Source organism: Dasypus novemcinctus, chromosome 7, assembly GCF_030445035.2.
Source record: "Dasypus novemcinctus isolate mDasNov1 chromosome 7, mDasNov1.1.hap2, whole genome shotgun sequence".
Lineage (NCBI taxonomy): Eukaryota > Metazoa > Chordata > Mammalia > Cingulata > Dasypodidae > Dasypus > Dasypus novemcinctus.
Window position 1 is genome coordinate 56121375 of NC_080679.1, and position 21990 is coordinate 56143364.

A 21990-nucleotide genomic window follows, 5' to 3' on the forward strand; every position below is an offset into this window, starting at 1 on the left:
ACGGGCCAATCAGTGTCTCCACTTAGTCACAGATGTAACCTACTTACTTTATACCTGCTTTAAGTCACACTGAACTCTCCTACATCATGGGCCACAGAAATTCTGTGTTCAGGGAGCATTGGAAACACTATATGTAAAGGAGGTGTCCAGGAAAGGAGGACACACTCATTGTTTCCTCTGCTCATGCATGTGCTTCAATGTCCCATCTACTTACCTTGTAAAACGTAAGTTTAAAGATAACATTTTTTTATCATTCCTTTTTTTATTGTCATTTTTTAAAGATACATAGATCACACAAAATGTTACATTAAAAAATACAAGAGGTTCCATATATCCCACTCCCCACCCCTCCCCACTCCTCCCACATCAACAACCTCTTTCACCAAAGATAACATTTTTAAGAATTTCAACAGGCGGCAGACTTGGCCCAGTGGTTAGGGAGTCCATCTACCACATGGGAGGTCCGCGGTTCAAACCCCAGGCCTCCTTGACCCGTGTGGAGCTGGCCCATGCGCAGTGCTAATGCGCGCAAGGAGTGCCCTGCCATGCAGGGGTGTTCCCCGCTTAGGGGAGCCCCACAAGCAAGGAGTGCACCCCATAAGGAGAGCCGCCCAGTGCGACAGAAAGTGCAGCCTGCCCAGGAATGGTGCCACACACATGGAGAGCTGACACAAGATGATGCAACAAAAAGAAACACAGATTCCCATGCCACTGACAACAATAGAGCGGACAAAGAAGACGTATCAAATAGACACAGAGAACAGACATCCGGGGTCAGGGTGGGGGGAGAGAGAAATCAATCAATCAATAAATCTTTAAAAAAATATTTAAAAAAAGAATTTCAATGGGACAATCACACAGCATTAAAGACAGAAAAGTGCCCTTATGAGGGCGGGGCACTGGGCAGTTCCCCAGATTGCAAGCCCATGAAGTTGACCCTGGACTGGTTTGCTTTTGTTTATTTGTTTTTTATTGGGTAAAGGGGGCAACTCTGAATCTTGTGCTTTAGGATCAGGAATAACGAAATGAATAATGAAAATATGTCCCAGAAAAGAAAACGTATATAGAATTAATTACAGCCGTAATTTTGGCTAACTTGAGTATCAGATAGTGATAATGAACAAATAAACAAAACCTTTCAGAGAAGATGTCAATGATCTTGGCAGTTTGAAGTTATTTTATGAATCCCAAAAAGAGAAAGATTATGTTTGTGAACTAATCCATCCTGTGGGTGTGAGACTCTTTCAACTGGACTATGTCAGTGAGGTCTGACTCAGGTTGAGTCTCCAACTTTCTTTGGGTCTGATTAAAACAGAGACATGGGAAAAGGACGCTGCCATATTTGACCTGCCATGTGAGAGAAAGAACAATTTCGCTCACAGCTGAGCTGCAAGGAGAGAAGCCCCGAGAACTCAAATAGCTCAGGCCCAGGGAGAGATGAGCCATATGCCTGATAACTTGTAGCTGAACTCAGGAAGAAAGCAGAGCAGCCGAGACTGATGGAGGGGGCCTGAAAAGAGATAAGCCCTAGGCCTGGTTGCCCACAGCTGAACTCCAGAAGCCAGGCTCTGAGAGAAAGTGAGCCTGAAGAGGAAGGCAGAGACCTAGGCAGAGACGGGTGGCCATCTTGATTTGCCTTGTCGCCAGACAACAGGAGCAATGGTGGCTGGCTTTGGTGAGAAAGCACCTCAGATGGTGCTCTGACTTGGACATTTCATGGCCTTGAAACTAAGCTTTTACCCCAGATAAAACCTCTTTATAAAGCTGTCCCATTTGTGGTACTTTGCATCTGACAGCTCTTCGGTAAACTAAAACAATGATGTGATGTGGGGGCATTTTCAGGACTTGGAGTTGTCCTGGGTGGTGCTGCAGGGACAGTTACTGGACATTGTATGTCCTCCCATGGCCCACTGGGTGGACTAGGGAAGAGTGTAAACTATAATATGGACCATTGGCCATGTGGTGCAGCAGTGCCAGAGATGTATTCACCAAGTGCAATGAATGTCCCATGATGATGGAGGAGGTTGTTGTTATGGGGGGAGGGGGTTGGAGGTTGGGGGGCTATATGGGGACATCATATTTTTTGAATGTAACATTAAAAAAAGAAAGAAAGAAAAAAAAATGATTCAAGTCTTTCCCATAAATTGTAATTAATGCTATGTTTAGTCTTATTTCTACTATCCCAGTTTATATTTATTACTTACACTTCTTGTTTCCTTTTTGCCTTTATCTTACTTTCCCTGGATTATTACTTTTATTTGCCTCTTTCCTCCTAACAAGGTGATAATACAGGAAATTGTAAAGTGAAAAAAACAAAACAAAACAAAAAACAGCTACTTCCCCTGGAGGGGTCTCAAAGGTCTACTTATGTGCATACCAGCTTTAGTTAAATTCCCTGCTATTCTAAGGAGATATTTACAGGTACTTAGATTTGCTTTATGACCATGTTTTTCAACCTAGCTACCAAGCAAAATACAATCAGAGGTGTTAACTCTAGGTATGAAAGTTACAATTTACTGTTTCTACCCTGTCCTTTTGCACTTAGCACTTACAGAAAAAACAAACAAAAAACTGGGGATAAAAGGAAACTGTAGGAAACTTTCATTTAATTTTTCCTCCTTTGGCAGAACAACAAACCTGTGCATCTGTGTTTTACTTTTTCTTTTGTGGAATGGGGCCGTGCTGCTTTTGTACAGTAGCTTTGTTTAAAGCTGGTTAAAGTAACATGTTCTGAGCTGTGGACACAAGGACAAGGAGATATGTTCAACTGCTGTGGACTAGGCTGAGCAAAGCAAGGTTTATAAAAGAGAGACTTGACACAGGTTCGTCTGCATTCTGAGTACTCAACAGTCAGAAGCAGAAGGTGTGGTCTGACAAGAGGAAGCATAGGCTTCTAGACCATTTACCATGATCAAGGATTCCAGAGATTTCTTACACATATCTGGAAAGGAATAATGAGTTGTGTTGGTCATATTTTAACTTACGCTTTTGCTACCAGGAAGTTCCCCTTGCTTTTCAACTTGAAGAATGCATCTATTTAAGGCATGTTTAATTCTTTGGGGAAGGAGGTCGAAAATTGTGTCATAAATAGATAAGTGAGAGTGGCTAAGGGCTGGAATAATCTGACTATGACAGTCATGAGACTGCAGTGATAAGACCAGAGCTGCGTACTCAGTCGGACTGAGCGATAGGGATTGCCAATTATCCTCCAATACCTCTTACCCATCTTCCAGAGTGGTAAAACGTGTGATATTTGGCTCGGTGCAAGCCTTCCCAAAATGGAGCCTGCCTTTTCCAGCTTTCCTTAGAGCCAGGTGAGTCATGTGACTCAGTTCCAACCAACGAGGTGAAAAATCACCCACCCTTTCTCCCTTCTTTGTCCACTATCTTGCTGCCCGAAATGCAGATCTGGTGTCTGAGATCCTGAGAACAAGGGCTATAATCTGGGGGTGGAAGAGCAGTGAGATGGAAGGAGACTGATTCCCTGAAGACTGTAGGGCAGAGCCACTTTTCAGCTCTGGACCACTTGCCAGTCTGCTTCCCTCATTACCTTATTTACGTCATTGTTATGTTCACATTTTTTCCACTCATCGTTAGACCTAATGCTTACTGATTTAGAGTATTACTGCAGACTTGTTCTGACTGGACAGAAGGGCTATCTTAATGGAGTCTGCACTTAAGTACAATGGCCTATTTTTTATGCTACCGTCATTTAAGCACAGCAGAAAGACGGCAGAATACTCATTCCTTGGCACTTGAAAATCTCTTGCAGGCAGCCTATAACAAAGTGGTCATAAGCTAGGTCAAAAGATTGGCAACATACAAAGTGCAATAAAAGCCAATAATCTCCAGGATCCTACACAATGTAGGTACCAATCTTAAAGTACAGTGGACCTGAGTTCAAGGTGATGCTAAATGGAAGCAAATGACTGGTGTAGAGAGTAACAGAAAGGAGTGTATAGAACAATTATTAAAAAGACCTTGGAAAAATTTTATTTTGAATTTTAAAATGAAAATAAAACATCTAGGGAAGTGGAAGTGGCTCAAATGATTGACCTCCCATCTACCACATGGGAGGTCCCTGGTTTCAGTTCCTGGTGCCTCCTGAAGAAGACAGTGAGCTGGCACTATGGGCAGGCGTGGCAAGCTGACACAACAAGATGATACAACAAGAGACACAAGAAGAAAAAGATAATGAGTGACACAACAAAGCAGGAAACAGATGGCTCAAGTGATTAGGTGCCTCTCTCTCACATGGGAGGTCCTGGGTTTGGTTCCTGGTGCCTCCCAAAGAAACAAGGAAGATGATTTTTCTTTTTTTAAAATTTCTCTCTTCTCCCCACCACCCCACCCCAGTTGTCTGCTCTCTGTGTCCATTCACTGTGTGTTCTTTTGTGACCGCTTCTCTCCTTATCAGCAGCACTGGGAATCTGTATTTCTTTTTATTGCGTCATCTTGTTGTGTCAGCTCTTCGTGTGTGTGGCACCATTCTTGGGCAGGATGCACTTTCTTTCACACCAGGCGGGCGCACTCCTTGCGCATGGGGCTCCCCTACGCGGGGAACACCCCTGTGTGGCAGGGCACTCCTTGCGCGCATCAGCACTGCTCACGGGTCAAGGAGGACCGGGGTTTGAACCGTGGACCTCCCATGTGGTAGGTGGACGCCCTATCCATTGGGCCAAGTCCGCTTCCCAAGGAAGCTGAACAGACATAGCAAGTGCAAAACAACGAGGGGTTGGAGAGAAATAAATAAATAAAATAAATCTTAAAAAAAATAAATAAATAAAACATCTAGTTAGGAGGAAATGCCATGGCAGCTGGAAATACTCAAATTTTTCTCATTATTTTAAATAAAATAATTCAAGAAAACATCTGAAACAGCACTTGATATATTACTTAGCTTTTAAATAATGCTATTATAGTACAAGAAAAGAATGAGGTCTATTAAATTGAATTAGTTACTAACTTAATAAGATGAGATCTCTTTTTAACTTATTTCATGACATTTTTATTTCTTGATAATTTTTAAGTTGACCAAATTAGCATGAATAGAAATATTAATAGCTATGTTTTATTGAACATCTATTATGTTAGAGATGTTTCACATGTTATTTCATTTGCTTCTTACAATATTCTTGAGAGATGGCATAAATCATTTTAGAGATGAAGAAACTAGGATTCAAAGAGGTTACATGGCTTAGTATCTAACTTATGATCACCCAGTAGGTGGAGGTGAATCCATATCTGTTTAACTCTATCACACATGTGCTTTCCTGTATTATCAACTCTTATTCTTTCCTTGATAGCAAGATATATACCAAGTTTCATTTCTGGTTCACTTTGGTATATTGAAACAAAATGGTGGACAAGAATTTTCCAACAAGACATGTTTTTTGTTGTTGTTGTTGTTTTAACAAATTTTAAATCAGTTAGTGAAAATACAGCAGTATACGTTTGCATGATAAATCAAGTTATAACATGGGAAATGTGAGAAACCAGCAAAATGTAAATGAGTAAATTATAGATAGGCCCTAGAAACAAAAACGACTATTAAATATTCACTAATTCCTTTTTGCCTTAGTGAATTTTGTTATTACTGTATTCATCAAGTTGCTAGTTAAGGTATTTTATTCAAAATATAAAGTTACTATTCCATCACAAAAATTGAGTTACAGTGATGTCTAACAATGGAATCTAAATCCAATTCTGAACAAACATTATTTAAGAGAAACAGCTGGTAAGATTATGACTAAGTGCCCTGGCCTGTTACTTCCTAGTGTCACTTGTTCACTGTTCCGGCCTGTGTCTCTTGGTCTACTGCTTTGCACCCACAAGTCTGCTCAAGTCTGAAGACAACAAGATTCTTACAAATGTGCATCAATTAATTAGTTCATTATTTTTTTATAGGCAACATGTTAGATATCAAGGAAGGTGATCCCTCCCCTTGAGGCCAAGGATTTGTAACCCACAACACATAACATGTGGCTATCTGTAGAACTAAAACAAAGTGGCCACAAGATAGAATTTGGCTTATTAAGTGTGACAGTTAATTTCATGTGTCAACTTGAAATTATGGTGTCCAGTTTTCGTCCAGCAAGCACTAGCCTGATTGTTACTGTGAGGGTGTTCCACAGATGTATTTACATCATTAGACAGTTGATTGCATCTATGGCTAATTACATTTACAATCACCTAAGGGGACTTTCAGCAATGAGAGGAGTCTCCTCACCCAATCACTTGGAGACCTTAAAGTGAGAACTAAGGATTTCAGCAGTCAGAAAGATTTAGAATTGCTATCTGTACTTCAGCCAGGCAGCTTCTCCTGGGAACTCCAACTTCACTGTTACCAAGTTTCCAACTTTCAGCCTGCCCTACAGAATCAGACTTGCCAACCCCCACAGCCATGTGAGCCAATTCCTATAGTAAGTCTCTTTAATATTTACATATTTATCTGGCTCTGATTCTCTGGAGAATCCTGACTAATACACTTAAGTGTGATGCATGAAATTTAATTTTTAAAATTTCTAATCACTACCCACTAAATTACACTCATGACCCCTTCATAGCTCTAGGACTTGATAATCTAAGATGAAGGTAATAAAATTCTCTAAGAAAAATTATAAACCCTAAACACCCTTTTGTTTCATGTCCATTGATTGCACAGTAATAATAGAAAAACTATTGCAGGCTGGAGAATAAGTGGTTTAGATGGAGTCTGAAACTTGTACTAAAAAGAAAAAGATGCTAAATCTCATTTGACTAGACTAATTTCAGAATCAATTCAGAACAGTTTTCAGTAGTGGAGATTATTTGATACCTGTAAGAACACAATTCTGGGACAGTATACTGATTCTACAAATAACTTGAAGTATACATAAAATATTTAGTGCTAATGAGGTAGTTTCAGAGAAATTTTATTTCCATTCTGGCGATCAAACATAACAGTACAACTTAACTTCAATTATTAGTCATTGGTTTCTACGTCCTTTTGTATGAAAACCATTAATGAATGGTAAGTGGCTTGACAAATATAAGCAAATCTTAATTTAGGCTTTACACTTTTCTTTAACTGTTGTAGTACTTATTAAAAATACCAAAGGGAAGTGAAATGGACACCAGTCAGGCATTCACAGAAAATCTGGAGAGTGTAGATTAGTTCTGACCAATAGAAATATGTGTAATTTAAAATTTTCTAGTAGCCACATTAACAAACGTAAAATGAAAGAAGTGAAATAAATTGGAGTAATATATTTTATTTAACCTTACATATCCACAAAATTATTTCACATTGTAATCAATATAAAGAATTAGACATCTTTTACATTCTTTTATAAAAATCCAGTGTGTATTTCCACTCACAGAACATCTCAATTCAGACTTCTAAGTACTCAATAATCACCTGAAGCTAGTGGCTACTTTCTGGCTGGTACAGGTCTAGAATACCAACAGATGGGATCATGATTCTCAGAAAAATCTGGATAATCACATCAAAATCCTTTGAATTAATTTTTTTAAAAAGAAAAACCATAGAACCAACTTGCTGCATGCATGACCTATCTTGATTGAAATATCTGCCCTAGAGAGAAAAGAATATTAAAGGTTCAAATTTCCCACTTTAGTGAGACTCCCTCCTATATCCTAAGGATAAGAATACATAAACTCTCTCAGGCTTTTCATTATTTTGTCTACTTTTATACTCTATGCCTTAAATGACAGTTTAGCTGTATGATGAGTTTGTTCCCAAGGCAAACCATTCTAATATTTTAAACCATTATGTGCATAGTTGGGTTTGTTTGAAAGGGTGAGGTTTGTAAGCCATCCTGTCATGGAGCTCTGTGTTTTAGAAAAACTTAACCTAAGGTACATGAATTTTAACAGCATTGTGTCTTAGGGACTCCTTCCCAAACCCCGTTGGAAGGTTTTAGCATTTGCTGCAGGGAGAGGTGGCAGGTTTCTCTTCTATTCCAGGTACTATAAGCTCTCATTCCTGCCCTAGATCAGAAGGAATTGAGTGGAGGAAAAGTGACTTTACCATTACTTTCTCCCTTCAACTCTTAATAGGGACTTGGATATTAGCTTGGGAAATGTGTCAGTGCATATTCTGATACAGGGAGTCCATAGGCTACTTAAAGCATTAAACTGATAGTTTGACATTGATAATTTAACCAAACTTACTGCAAGACTAATTTTCAGCATTATAGCTAAGGTTTATAAAGTATTTTGGAAATAATGACTAGAAGTGAAGATGTAGTTGATAATGCATATTAATTCTTATCCAGTTTCTGAGCCTGAATTCACCTACTCAGTCAATAAATACGTAACACCTACCACATGCTCAGATTACTTTCTGTGCAATGGACATACATGACTGAACAGAATATATTAAAATCCCTGCCCTTGTGGGGAGACACACACACACAAAATTATAGCTTGCATTAAAGGCAATAGGTGCTTGGGGGCGCGGGGAGCAGGAAAGGGGATAGAAAGTGCAGGAATGGAGAAGGGGGAATATGGGTTGCAGTTGAGTGCTGCGTGATCTTTCTGGTATTGTGACATTTGAGCAAAATCTTGATGGCGATGAGGAAGCCATGCACATGTATGGAGAAGCGCTTTCCAGTGAGAGAGAAAAGCAATTGAAAAGGGCCTGAGGCATGAATGATGACTCTGGTTAGTAGTACAAATATTAGAATGTTTTTTCATGAACTAGAACAACTGTATGTTGCTATTAGAAGATATTATTAATAGGGTGGTATATGGGAAAAATACACCTAATGCAAATTATGGACTATAGATAAAAGTAATGTTTTATTATTTTTTCACCAATTTTAACACTTACCACTCCAATGCTAAATGTCAATAATAGGGGGTATAAGGGATATGGGTTTTTTTGAGGTAATGAATATGTTCTGAAATTGTAGTGATGAATGCACAACTGATTATACTGAGAGCCACTGATTGTACACTTTGTATAGAGTTTATGGTATGTAAATATATTTCAAGAAAACTTCTTAAAAAAAAAAAAAAAGGTCCAGAGGAGGTGGCAGCATCTTGGCAAGTTCAGGGCAAGGAAGGCAGTGTGATTGGAACAAAATGAGCAAGGGGTGGAATAAGAGCAGATGATCTCCAGGAATGAAGGGGTAGGAATTGGGAGGGTGGAGGGTGTGCCGGGAGCCTATGTCAGAATGTTGGCTTTTACTTTGAGCGGTAGAGCCACCGGAGGGTTTTGAGCAGAAGAGAGACATGATCTGACATGTTTTAGGAGAATCACTCTGGTTTCTGTGTTGAGAATGGGTGATATGGAAGCAAGTTAGGAGTTTATTGCAATAATTCAGGTGTAAGATAGATCCTGGGGCAGGGTGGGGGGCAGCAGAATGATGAGGAATGGTTGAATTTGGGATGTATGTTGAAGGTGGAACCGAGAAAGTTTTCTGATGGATTGGAAGTGGGTTGTCAAAGAGAGGCACCAACATTGATTTGGAATCCCAGAGACTGCCCTTACTGATGTGCTGCTGAAGCGCTCTTTTTATCACCCTTCAAAGTGACCTTGCAAACAAAATCTATCCATTCCCCTGTGTAAAAAAACAAAAATGAAAAGCAAAAACTCTATGACCGATCTTCGTGGCTGAGAGGCTATTCTTTGAAACATCCTTGCTTCACTACCCCCAATTCCTGCTCCCATCAGTTGAGCTGTATGTTTTACCAGGAACTGATTTCTTTCTAAAGCTCTATATTCCAACTGTGCTTTTTTAGAACTAAAATGCTTTAATTAAATATAACGTAAAATAATGGAACATCAGTTTGAAAAGAAATAATTGAAGGCTTTGGAAAGAGTTGATTAAAGTGAGTCTTAAAAAATTATTCTTATGTATGAGACAACTATAAAAAATATGGGGGGAAATTATAAAAATCTACAATTATGCCTTCAGATTGCTTTGCAAATATAATCATATTCACATGAGGGTGTGGCTTATGGGAGAGAAACAATGCACACCTCCTAACAGCAAATGCATGCTCAAAGGAAGGGCCTAGGCTTGCCAGCAAAAGATTGAAAGTGAATGTGTAATAGATGTCCACAGGGTATATGCATCATTTGATTCCCTTTTCTACCCAGCTTTCTTTTCAACAAATTGACAAGCTACCTGCTTAGGTCACATGAAAGATGACTGTTTTCACTGCATTTTAATATAAAAGTCAGATAAAATTGAGTTATTTTATTTTTGGTAAATTTACATATCTAAAATTATCGATGTTGGTGATAAAGTTTTTCTCACCATATTCTATTTCTTAATTCTGGCACATATCAGGGAAGGGGGCCAGTTTCTTGGTTTTCATTTCTAATGTATTTTAGGAAGAATGACCATACTTTGATGTTAAAATCAACCTTTAAAATTAGATTGTAAGTGGTAAGAATATACAACTAGGGAACCCTCAGTCAATCACAGCACAGTGCAGACTTTAAAAAACTATAACCATATACCAAATGAATTTTCAAAACTGCTGTATGCACCAACATACTACTAAGAAGTGTTTTACTGTTATTTTCATTCATTTGCAATTGTAGAAATATAGAGGATGCTGCAGAAACATATTTTAGCCGCCAGAGGGCGCTGCGCAGCAGAAGTCAGAGGTGAGGGGTCGATCCTTCCCTAGAGCACTAGCTCATTATCAAAGATTGCTAAGGAAAATAGAAAAAGTGGTTTCCTATGTCCACCTCAGAGAATATTCAATGCTGGGATCATCTGAATTTTGGTGAAGTGTAGTAAATATACAAAAATTGCAGAAACCCATTCTGCCTAATCTTCAGATACGGAGTGTGGTGTAGGGGTGAGTGGGTGAATACCCCAAGCTTTAATTCATCAAGAAACACAAGAATACTGTTGAAAGTACATGAACTTGGCTAAATTGAGCATCAAATTCACAGTTCTTAATTTTCTGCCATAGGGCTAGAACTGCAGATTTTTCCATCTAGACAGGAAATAGAAGCACAACACTAATTGCTCTTCCTAATATTTTAATGTCGTTTCACCCATCACTTAGATGAGTCAAGTAGTTTTACTAAATGAGCAGGATTTTCTCTCCGATATTTTACTGAAGTGTTTCAAGCGAAACTAATCGCACAACATTCATGATGAGAATTTCACAAATGGATTTAACTCCTGCATGAATGTCATTCCTTTATTGAAATTAAAATTATTCTATACATAATATAAAAATGCTCCTCAAAAGAGGAAGGTGAATGTTAACCAGCAATAGGACAAAGCTAATTTCAAAAGACAGAGATATGGAAATATTTTCACAGTTCGGTTTCAGTGTACACAGAGGTCAGACTTCACCTATGTATTTATTTCTGCAGGCACAAGGTTTTCGATGAGGAGGCTCAGGAACGTCTCCAGCTGCTTCCTTGATCTGTATGCAATTAGTCCTCCCTTGTTGCACCACCGATCTACTCCGGTAGCATCTCTGTTTTCTACATGGTACACCAACTGTGGCAAATCCAGTCCCATTTCTGGATTTCTTCCTAAGCATTCTTTTAAATCTACCATTCCCCCACCCATGGACCTCAATATGGCATGAGCAGCACAAGTGTCCCACTTGAATGTGGTGTCTTCAGAAAAGATGTAAATGTCAACAAGGCCTTGGACAACACAGAGGCTCTTGTAGCCAGCTCCAGCGGCCCGGAATACTCTATCTCCACATACACAGGACAATGCAGCTTTGATGTTTTCCTTTTCACTTGTACTAATGACAGCTGAAAAACAGTGGGAGCATTCCACTTCAGAGTTAGTGTTTTCAGTCCGTTGGCTGGGTGTTTCAGTGCTGTTTCTTTTAGGGTTGGAGAGCTGAAGGGAATGGATATTGGTCCCCATGTAAGAAAGGCCCCAAAAGGACTGTCCTTTCCACCTGTGGAAGAGTAATTTCAGTTTATGGAGGGTGACTATCACATTTGCTTTTCATTACTCGTGCTGGTCCCAAACTTATTGATACCAAAAAATTCATCATAGTGTGAGAAATCTTAATACCCTTTAGCCAAGAAATGGATGTCAAGCAGTGAGTGCTTTTCTAGAAGTTACTCATGTGCTTGCAGCTGCCTGTGTTGTTGCAGACTAAGAATGCTTTCACTCTGAAGGCATTCTTTTACACCCATCTAGGACAACACTAAAATATTCAAGGGATTTCAGGCCTCCAGGGACCATACAAAATTTCATTGCCACTTTTGGTTTAACAAGGGAAAAGATGAACAGATAAGAAATATCTCTTTCCAATCTGCAAATCTTTTATAATTCTTATAACCAATTTTTCTCCATTTGGTGACTTCTTTTCATTCTCTTATTTGCTAGCTCCACTTTGGCTTCTAAAATATTATTTTCGGCAACAATGATAATAGCACCTATCATTTATCAATGTTTGACTTACTATATATTTTGGGCTATTATTTACAGATGAGGAAACTTGAGGCTTAGAAAAGGTAAATAATTTGTCTAAGATCACCCAGCTAGTCAGTGGCAGAATCTGGATTCAAACCCAGTCAGTCTGACTCTGGAATATGTACCACTAACTACTTTGCTAGCCACCTCTATTTCTAGGCCATAGTTATGTCTACACCCAGTACTAATTCTTTTAAATTTCTTAATGACCTTTTAAAGGTGATGGAAACACATTTTGGTATGGGAGGGGAGAAAAGAGGAGGGAAAAAAAAAAAGAGAAAATTCCAGAGGTGCAGCTTATGACTATTAAAGAGCAAACAACTCAGTAAAAATATACCATCTGATATAAATGGAAAAAATGTGACTTATTACAATTAAAACTGAAACCACAGGAGAAAAGCTGCTTGATTCCACTCGGTCTCTGCCATACCTAGAGTCAACCCCAATGCAAAGACCATGGAACAGATCCTGGCCTTCCTCTATGCAGGAGCCCACAGACAGGGTGGAGAGGGAGGAGGTAAAAAAGGAAGTGATGGTGACAGCACTGATGGCAAGAGATGCTTCATAATCATGTTATGATTGGTCAAACCTACCAATCTATTCATTGGGTAATTTTCACATTTTGTTTTGAATGTCTTCTATATTTTAAAATTGTACATGGACTACATAGCCATGGCATTTGTCTTATTCCAAATGCGCTGGAAAACAGAATTGCCATTATTTTATTACATTAATTGGGTCTTGAGTGGATTCGAGAAAACGGGAACAAGAATGTTATATGCCAAATGCAAAACCAAGCTTTCTCCTAGATAGTATTTCTTGTAAAGCCAAAAATGATAGTCTTTTACCTGAGAGTGTTTAGGTCTTGTGACACAAAGGGTTGATTGATAACTCCAATCAGGGGCACTCCTGTCTGTAGGTCATACACACCAATTAAAATGGTGACACACTGGAGTCCACAGGGGAAGATTCCGCAGTTGGGTTTGACATCAGCAGAGCCTTTAATATACTGATAAGTTGAATCTGAAAAATGAAGCAAAATTGTTTGGATTCAGGGAAAGATTATTTAGAAGATAATAGTGAATATATTTATAAACTGTATCCTATCTCATTTCTCTCTTCTAATTTGGTAACCAATCAAATTTTACCTTTAGATGTCACTCAAATTGAATTGTTTGACCTCTGATGTTTCGTTTTAAGCTGCTTCTTTCATTTTCCTGATTAAAAGGGAATTCTGGATGGGAGAGGACAAATATATAGTTCCCGTAGCAAGGAACAAGACCCAGCATAATATCATGCATATAATAATCACTTAAATACTTATATTAAAAAGCATTCAAAAACTAGGGTAACTGGTGGGATTCTTTAGAGCTGTTACTAATCAGGAGACCTGTGCAATGTAGGCTGGAAAAGTCTCCTTCCAGGCATCACTCAGGGGTGAAATTACCCTTGTTGATGTTGTTGTTTGGTCCCACTCATTAGAAGGAAAAAGAAACAAAAATGGTGGCACAAAAGGAAGAAGTTAATGTTGATCCTGTGAAAAAAAGCCAAGAGCTAGGTTTCCTTTAAGCAGGGTACATGGCAGCAGCTGACAGTAAGTTAACATGGAATTAAGGATGTGCTAGGCTGAAGATCCAGACAGCTGGATAAATCCATCAATCCAGGGTGACTCCAAGGAAAAGAAAATTACTGTCCTTCAGAAACCATATTTGATGACTATTCACCCTAAAATGATCAAAGATTTGGGAAATATTCTTAATTTCCATTATATAACCCACTGGTTAAATGTTATGTAATTCTCTGATGACAAAATCCATTTCTACAATGTTGTATTAATGTGCTTATAGGATGAGTGGGATGGGGTGGGGTGAGGGGATTTTTTTTTCCTCTATTAATTTTTTTAATGTTACATTAAAAAAATAAGAGGTCCCCATATATCCCCCACCCCCTTCACCCGACTTCTCCGCCCATAACAACCTCCTCCTCCCTCATCATGAGACATTGATTGCACTTGGTGAATACATCTCTGAGCACCGCTGCACCTCATGGTCAATGGTCCACACCATAGCCCACACTCTCCCACAGTGGGGTGGGGGGATTTTACCTGCTCAGCATAATGAATGGTTCCAGTTGTGTTGAGTGGAATTTGCCAGTAAGGTGGAAAAGAACAAAAGAGGAACCTCTTAAAATTAATACCTAGGACTCTTCTAATAGCATCATCGAGATAAATGCTACACTTTTAAAACAGTGAGTTGTAGATTATGGTTCTACCACAAGAATAAAAAAAAGATAGTGGTGAAGTTTAAACAGAGCTCACAAACTAACTGCTTGGTAGTCACATTTAGCTGTGTTTTTGTTTCACCTGTACAGTGTTTTTGTTTGTGTAACTAAATTAACTGCCAAAGATTAAAAATTAGGAGATCTCACTTTAATTCCGGATTTTAGTTTCTCTTTAAAAATCTGAAGATCTGGCCTGCAGCCCCATATGGCAACAATCTGGTGGAGGTGAGTGTCCTTTAGAAGGCTCAGTGGGTTATGACTGCTATCGCTTTGCTCTTCTCTGTCTCATTTACCAATCTGGCCCCTGGAGACATTTGAGTTTGACATCTGGTATGAAAAGTCTTTCAAAGATGAGTTAATTTAGCTTTATATGTGTCCATTTGTGTACACATACACACACACATATCATACATATATACATCTGTAACACAACACATAACACACACCCCAACTCTTTATTATTTTAAAACTTAAAAAATTTTAAAACTATCCTAAACTATGTTCTCAATGATTTAAAAAAAATTTTCTAAGCAAAAAAACAAAAACAAAAAAAGCACTGCTAGTAAGAATAAATGAAAGCAAATACCCTCTCCTATACTTACCTATGGGATCCACCCATATTCCCAAAATGTCCTGTGAAATGTTGATCTCTATGGAATCCAGAGTTGGGTCAGTAAAGGAGACGTCCTGATGAACAACCTTAGCTAATGCTTCAGACGCCAACTTGTTACCATTAAGGACTTTGCTAAGAAGCTCTCCGGTTTCTTCCTCTCTGGAACACAGCCTCAGAGTAATCTTTTCCCCTGGAATAAACACAAACTAAAAGCCATTACATTTCCAGAGTTTCTGTAGAGGAAGAACAGAAGAAAAAGAAAAAGGAGGAGAGGAGAGAGAGAGCAAAGGCTGTGCACTTAGAATAGGTGAAGGTAATAAATCCATACCAGTGGTTCTTGCACCTGGCTGATTGCTGGAATCACCCCGAGGCTTCAAAAAGACATAGACACCTAGTGACCACTCACACAATCTGAATAGCCAGGGATGGGTTCAGGAATCAAAGAACCTTCTCCCCAGAAAAATGTCCACATAGACACATGCACACAATTTTGTATGAAGTTTAAGGGTGCTTGTGGACCAGTTAGGAATCCCAGAGTCCTGAACTGTAAAAAGAAAACAAAATAGCGTTTCTTTGGCTAAGGACTTGAAATGGAGTGGGGAGGTCTTTCTGGAGGTTACTCTTAAGCAAATCTCAGCAAATATCACAAAGTGCCAGAGTATGTAAAGCCTCAAATGTTCCTCAAAACCCTAAGGACATCTAACACCATAAATCACGAGATAAAGAACTCATTAAATTATCTAACCACAAAGAACTTACCCAATCTTCTTTTTCTTTAAAAACACTTTGCCTTGAAATGCCAAGACAGGACATGATTTGGGTTACTACCTGAATCTGCACTCGCCAAATTTCAATTCTAAGACCCCAAATAAATGCCTTTGTTGCCTTACATGTAGCTTAGTTTGCTATTTCTCAATTGACATGATAAATCTCTTTTTTCCCTTTTTATTTTTAATACAGTTAGGTCACTCTGCTCATGTCTGAATATGTTATTGATAAGAACAAAGATTTTATCATACTGATGTGCTACTTTCTGCTCCTCATGTGATCCTGAAAACAGATGTTACCAAGTCCAGGTACTTTACTTATCACTTTTAACATGCTTCTTCTACCTTTGGTTAATCCGGTTTTTCATTCTCCAACAGAAAGGGAAAGGTTGGTAAAAACAGGCAAATTAATAGAAACTAAGGGAAGCGGACTTGGCCCAACAGATAGGGCATCTGCCTACCACATGGGAGGTCCAAGGTTCAAATCTGGGGCCTCCTGACCCATGTGATGAGTTGAACCACGTGCACGCAAGGAGTGCCCTGCCACGCAGGGGTGTCCCCTGCGTAGGGGAGCCCCACGTACAAGGAGTGCGCCCCGGAAGGAGAGCCACCCAACACGAAAAAAGTGCAGCCTGCCCAGGAATGGTGCCACACACACGGAGAGCTGACACAACAAGATGACGCAACAAAAAGAGACACAGATTCCGGGTACCACTGACAAGAATACAAATGGACACAGAAGAACACACAGCAAATGGACAGAGAGAGTAGACAACTGGGCGGGGGGGGGGGGAGAGTGGGAAGGGGCGAGAAATAAATTAAAAATCCTATAAAAAAATAGAAACTAGAAGTGACAGCAAAGGAAAAAACAGAAAAATTAAAAACTCATTTTAAGGATATTTTGCCTTTTAGGTATATGGACAAATATTTGTAGCTACCCTAGCCATTCAAGAACCAGCAGCATCTGCATCAACTTGGTGCTTGTGAGAAGCACAGCATGAAACCATTATTATAATCATGACTCTGAATGAGCAAGAAATTTTCAATTAAATTTAGTTAAATTAAGTCAAATTTAACTTGAACAGTTAAATTGGGAATAATAATACTAATAATTGCCCCTTCCTGAGTACTTACTCTGGGCTCAGGAAAAGTCATGGGATCATTTTCAAAAAAGCAAATTTTATTACACCACTCCTTTGCTTAACATTCTCAGGTGATTTCCCATCACACTTAGAGAGAAATCCAAGCTCTGTCCCAAAGTCTACAGAGTGTTCCTGATCTGGTCTGGCCTGCCCTCCCTCATCCACCAGGGCCTCTCCCCTCCCTCTGCCCTTTGATGAACTAAACCCATTCCCTCCTCAGAGGGACCAAGGAGCAAACTCCAGGTCTCAGGACAATGTGTGAGGAATGCCTTTTTGCCCCCAAAATTTAGATAAATGAAGTATTAAAAATACATAGTTTATGAAGTAGCCTGGCACAATAATTTAAACATAGAATATCTTAAGAGCCAATCACAAAGTTGTTTTTTCTTAATCTTAAGAAGTTTAAATGAGATTTCTCTCCTTTTTTTAGTGTCATAGAACTAATTATATCTTAATACAAAGCCTGTGAAGGAGACAAAGTTTTTCAGACTTAACCCAGAAGTTAGGTTTATTTATCTGTAATGCTTCTAGATGTTTGTTTAACTATTTGTCAGAGGATAAGTCTTTAAAGTTCATTATTTTAATATTCTACCATTAAACAAAAAATGTAATCAAGCTAAAAATAATTTCTCTGAAAAGAATCAGAATTGAGATTTTAATATTTTTTTCTCTGTACAACAGGGGACCATGAGGTTCATCAAAGGAGAGGATAATCTGGCCTATGGGAAACTAATAAGAGAAGACCTAAAATTTAGTGATAAAGGAGTCTTTAAATTAGGCCAACTCCTTTTACAGAGGCTCTGCAACTCCAGAGAAGTGATGAGGTGGGTTGCTCAATATCACAATGGCATTTCAGGGCCAAGGCCTCTCCTCTACATTCTTAGCCAAGATCCATGGATTCCCCAGGGGTCCATGAACGGGTCTGAACTTTGCACCTGACACTGCATGCACAATTCTATAGATGCGTATTTTTCTGGGGACATCTATTAACTTCCATGAGATACCCAAAGAGTCATGTAACGTTCCCAAAATTTAAGACATAATTATTAAAATGTTACAGATTTATATCTATCTTAAATAAATGTGGACTTCCTAAATTATTCTAAGATACCACATTTCTTTAATTCAAATGGTGAGATATTCTCAGAGTCCCTGAAGCTTAATTCTAATGTATGTAGTTTATGTAGCAATGCTTCCAAATATCCATTTATTTCATGGTGAAAGTTGGAGATTAGAATACCATATGTTAATTAAGTTACAAAAACACATTAAGATTTTCATACTCACCCAAATCATTAGTAAACTCATTGGATTCTTCTCCAGAAATATTTTTTCCCAAACCTGGAAACTGAATGATTCAGAGTATGACAAAAAACAACAGGAAAACACGTTCAATTCTAAAACAGGTACCCATTTTCTATTTCAAATTAAATAGCACAATTAGATCTGAAATTCAGAAACTTACAATTCTAGAAATCAATCCAAATCCAGAAAAAACAAAGTCAGCCTTGTTCAATCCTTAGTTTTCTAATATTTTCCTGTTCCTCTGCCCCTTTGGAAAGTCCAAATCATGGTAGGGGTCTGGTATCCTTATGTCTTATTCAATTTGCAAAACTATTTCATCCTTCTAATTAAGGGCCTTTGTACTTGAGTTATTGCAACTGAATAATTTTAACTGTTGCTCTTAAACATCACCCTAGTAACTTATAAGAGTTAGTATTGTTGATCAACATCTAAAATTATAACTTGAGGCTGGACGGAAGGGATTGTTAGACTTTGCTTTCATCTTCAGGTGTTAACCTTCAGGCTAGGAGAATGCAGCGAAAGAGTCAAAATACAAGGTAATGTTTTATTGACCAAGTAATTTATGCCTCAATAAGGAGTGAACAAATGGGGTCAAGTAAGAATCTTCTCTCATTTTTGACCAGGAAGCTTCCAGATACATTTGCTTCTGATCCTGTCTATAGTTAAAATAAGTTTTCTCAGAAGATGTGCTCAATTATGATATGCATGATGTTCTTAGGGAACAACAGCAAGAATATTCTTCCAATATTTGAACTCACTCATTTGAAGATGGTCAATAGCTTTAATAGTGCCCACAATATGTGTTATTTTTTTCCTTACTTGCAGAACAGTATAAGTTACCAAGTGCTGGCAACCAGCCTATTCATCAAGAGCTGAAGCTCAGTCTCCCCAGGCTGCTTAAAGACCCATTTCTGAAGCTACTCCTTCACAAGGGTCATGAAACATGGTATTTTATATAGCCAAACTGAATATCACTTACTTGTTCATAAGTTTTACATACATCTCAAAAATGAGCAATTGCCTGAACTTGTTATTAATGCTTTGGGGGCAAATAGTAGCCCATACAAATTAATGTTAATACATTTATAATCTAGTTGCTCAACCATCCCTTGCACCTAACTATCTTGATCAGAGACCAACAAAAATACACTAGCTTCATTTAGTTTACTGGAGCTAGATATTATATGGCATGCAAAAGTACAGAGTTTATAGAGATTTCAAGCAGTCATTTATTCTCTCTTCCTGCCTGTGGTCAAGATTTCACTTAAATAATGCTAAATAATCCCCAATTTTTTTTTTTTTAGAATTTCATAGAAACTATTCCAATATTTATAATGATGTCATAAAGTTTCTATCTTTCACAAGCCTAAAAAAATATGTAATTGTTAGATTATTAAATGAGGACTTGGGGTGTAACTTTGGACAAGTTATTTATATCCATTACATTGGAATAATAGTTCTTGCCTTATAAAGTCATGAGTTTAACAGATTTATATTAGTAAATCTCTTAGAACAGTGCCTAGCATGTAGTAAGTATTTTTATTTATTTATTTGTTTTTCATACAACTTTTCATTTTATTCCCCAGTATTTGTTACCAGCTCTTAAAGCAGAGCAGGACGTGGGCACTGCCTTTCCACTCAAGGCCCGCAGTCTTTTCACTGCCCTACACCAGCTTCAGCCGGCTTGTAACTGGGCTACTCTACAGACTTTTCTTTGGAAAACAAGCCCTATGGATATTTGCTTCCACTGACTTGGTTAACATACTCATTTCTAGTGGCCTAATACATGCAAAGTTGTAACTACAGGGGATGGAAGGTTTAAAAAGTAGATCTATGATAAAACTCGAGTCAGTAAAGCTTTCAAACATCAAACATACTTTTAAGTGCCTGCTACTGTTATTATTTATGAATAAAGTTTTTTCCAGACAGCTCAAGACACCCAGAATTGCAATCATTATAAGAAATGTTTTTCTACTGGAATAAAGAAGGACCGAAAGTCTCCAGGACTCGAAAGCTGGCAACTGAGACAACTATCAGGTAAATGACTAAGTAAAAAAGGTAGGACTTAATAAATCAAATTTTAAAAAAAATCAGGTTACAAAACAGTATGTACTCATTTCTGTTACAATACATGCCACACACAGACATACACACAGAAAACATTCTAACAACATTTAGCAAAATATAGCTGTGGTTCTAGTAGTGGGATTATGAGGAGTCTTATTTTTGCTTATTTTTCAGAGAACAGGTATTATTTATTTTTTAATACCTCATTAATAAATGACAGTTCTATACCAAAATGCTTATTTTTAGGTGTTAGAATTGAGTGATTTTGATTTTATTTGCTTTTCTGTATTTTAAAAATCCTCTGCAATGAACACTTTATTAATGCTGTAATCAAAACAAGAGGTGAAATATACAAGATGCTTATTTGAATCCAAGGTGCTACTATACAGAGGTGGGAAAAAGAAGTACAAGGCATGCTATCCTATGCCAGGGTGAGGGGAGGGGGGACCCACAGGGGCAAATATTTTGCAATTGCCTTGGCTGTGACATTTCTTACCCTGGTCTCCATATGCTGTTTTATAACTTCCTGTACCAGTACATCAGCCAGGGTCTTGAAGTCAACTGCAAACTTCTTGTTCTTTTCTCCCTCTTTCTTTTCTTCTATCAGCAGCTGGAAGAGAGCTTCCTGCTGCCTGCACGCCCGGGCAATGTTGGCAGCTTTCTCAGAGACACAGAGCAGTGCCCGGAGGATATCTGACATTTCTGAATCTTGCTTTTCAGATGCAGCTGCTGGTGGAATCTGCACCCACTGTCTGGGCGGTCAGCTGGAAAAGAGCACGAATGTGAAAGAGAAAGCAGTTTAGATGATGTCAGGATGCCTCCGGCAATACTAACAACTATTTGCCAGTCAATCTGGTCAGCACAGCAGTAACAGCTAGTGTACAGCATATTTACAGCCTCTGTGTGGAAGTAAGATTATAGATAAAACCTAAAATTTGAAACTTTAAAGAACATTTTATCTAAAATATTTGCAGGCCAAAAAATGCATTATTGCATTTTCAGTGAAAAAAAAACCTTTCAACGACATTCTACATTAATTTTATAAATCCCTAGACAGACAAGCAGATGAGCACACAGCACAATGGTAAAGGAAAGGCATATGCTTGCAACTGCCTTAGAATTATCTTGCAAGCTAACTTAGTAGCAGCACTGAAGTAGTGCTCTTTCTTTCACCCTATGGAGGTGGAGGGAGGAAGAAAGGGAGAGGATTTATCATATCAGTTCCGGGGCAACTTTCTAGAAGTACTAAGCCCCATACCTGGGCAAGTAGTGTTGTTTCCTGCAAAAGACTCTGAGGCCACCCTTGGGCTATGCAGCACAAGCGAATCTTCCAGCCACGTTTTGCTTGGTTTTGTGTGTGTTTTAATTAGAAAAAGATTTCCTCTGTCTGT

The 21990-nt window shown here is 38.5% G+C and overlaps 1 protein-coding gene across 5 annotated transcripts in view; it reads right to left on the bottom strand.

The window, feature by feature from the left end:
- Window positions 1-6898: 6898 nt before the first annotated feature.
- The window catches only part of INPP1 (inositol polyphosphate-1-phosphatase), a 37769-nt gene continuing 22677 nt past the window's right edge, over window positions 6899-21990 (bottom strand). For 4 of the 5 annotated variants that reach the window (XM_004452551.4, XM_004452548.5, XM_004452549.5 and 1 more), the window contains 5 exons: window positions 21096-21363; window positions 18515-18575; window positions 15308-15508; window positions 13274-13448; window positions 6899-11901 (listed from right to left, as the gene is read on the bottom strand). In XM_004452551.4, the coding sequence (XP_004452608.1) occupies window positions 11334-11901; window positions 13274-13448; window positions 15308-15508; window positions 18515-18575; window positions 21096-21299 (1209 nt within the window). In that variant the 5' untranslated portion in view covers window positions 21300-21363 and the 3' untranslated portion in view covers window positions 6899-11333. Of the gene's footprint in view, window positions 11902-13273; window positions 13449-15307; window positions 15525-18514; window positions 18576-21095; window positions 21364-21990 lie in introns of all 5 variants that reach the window. The other variant, XM_071216216.1, reaches the window with a different exon arrangement.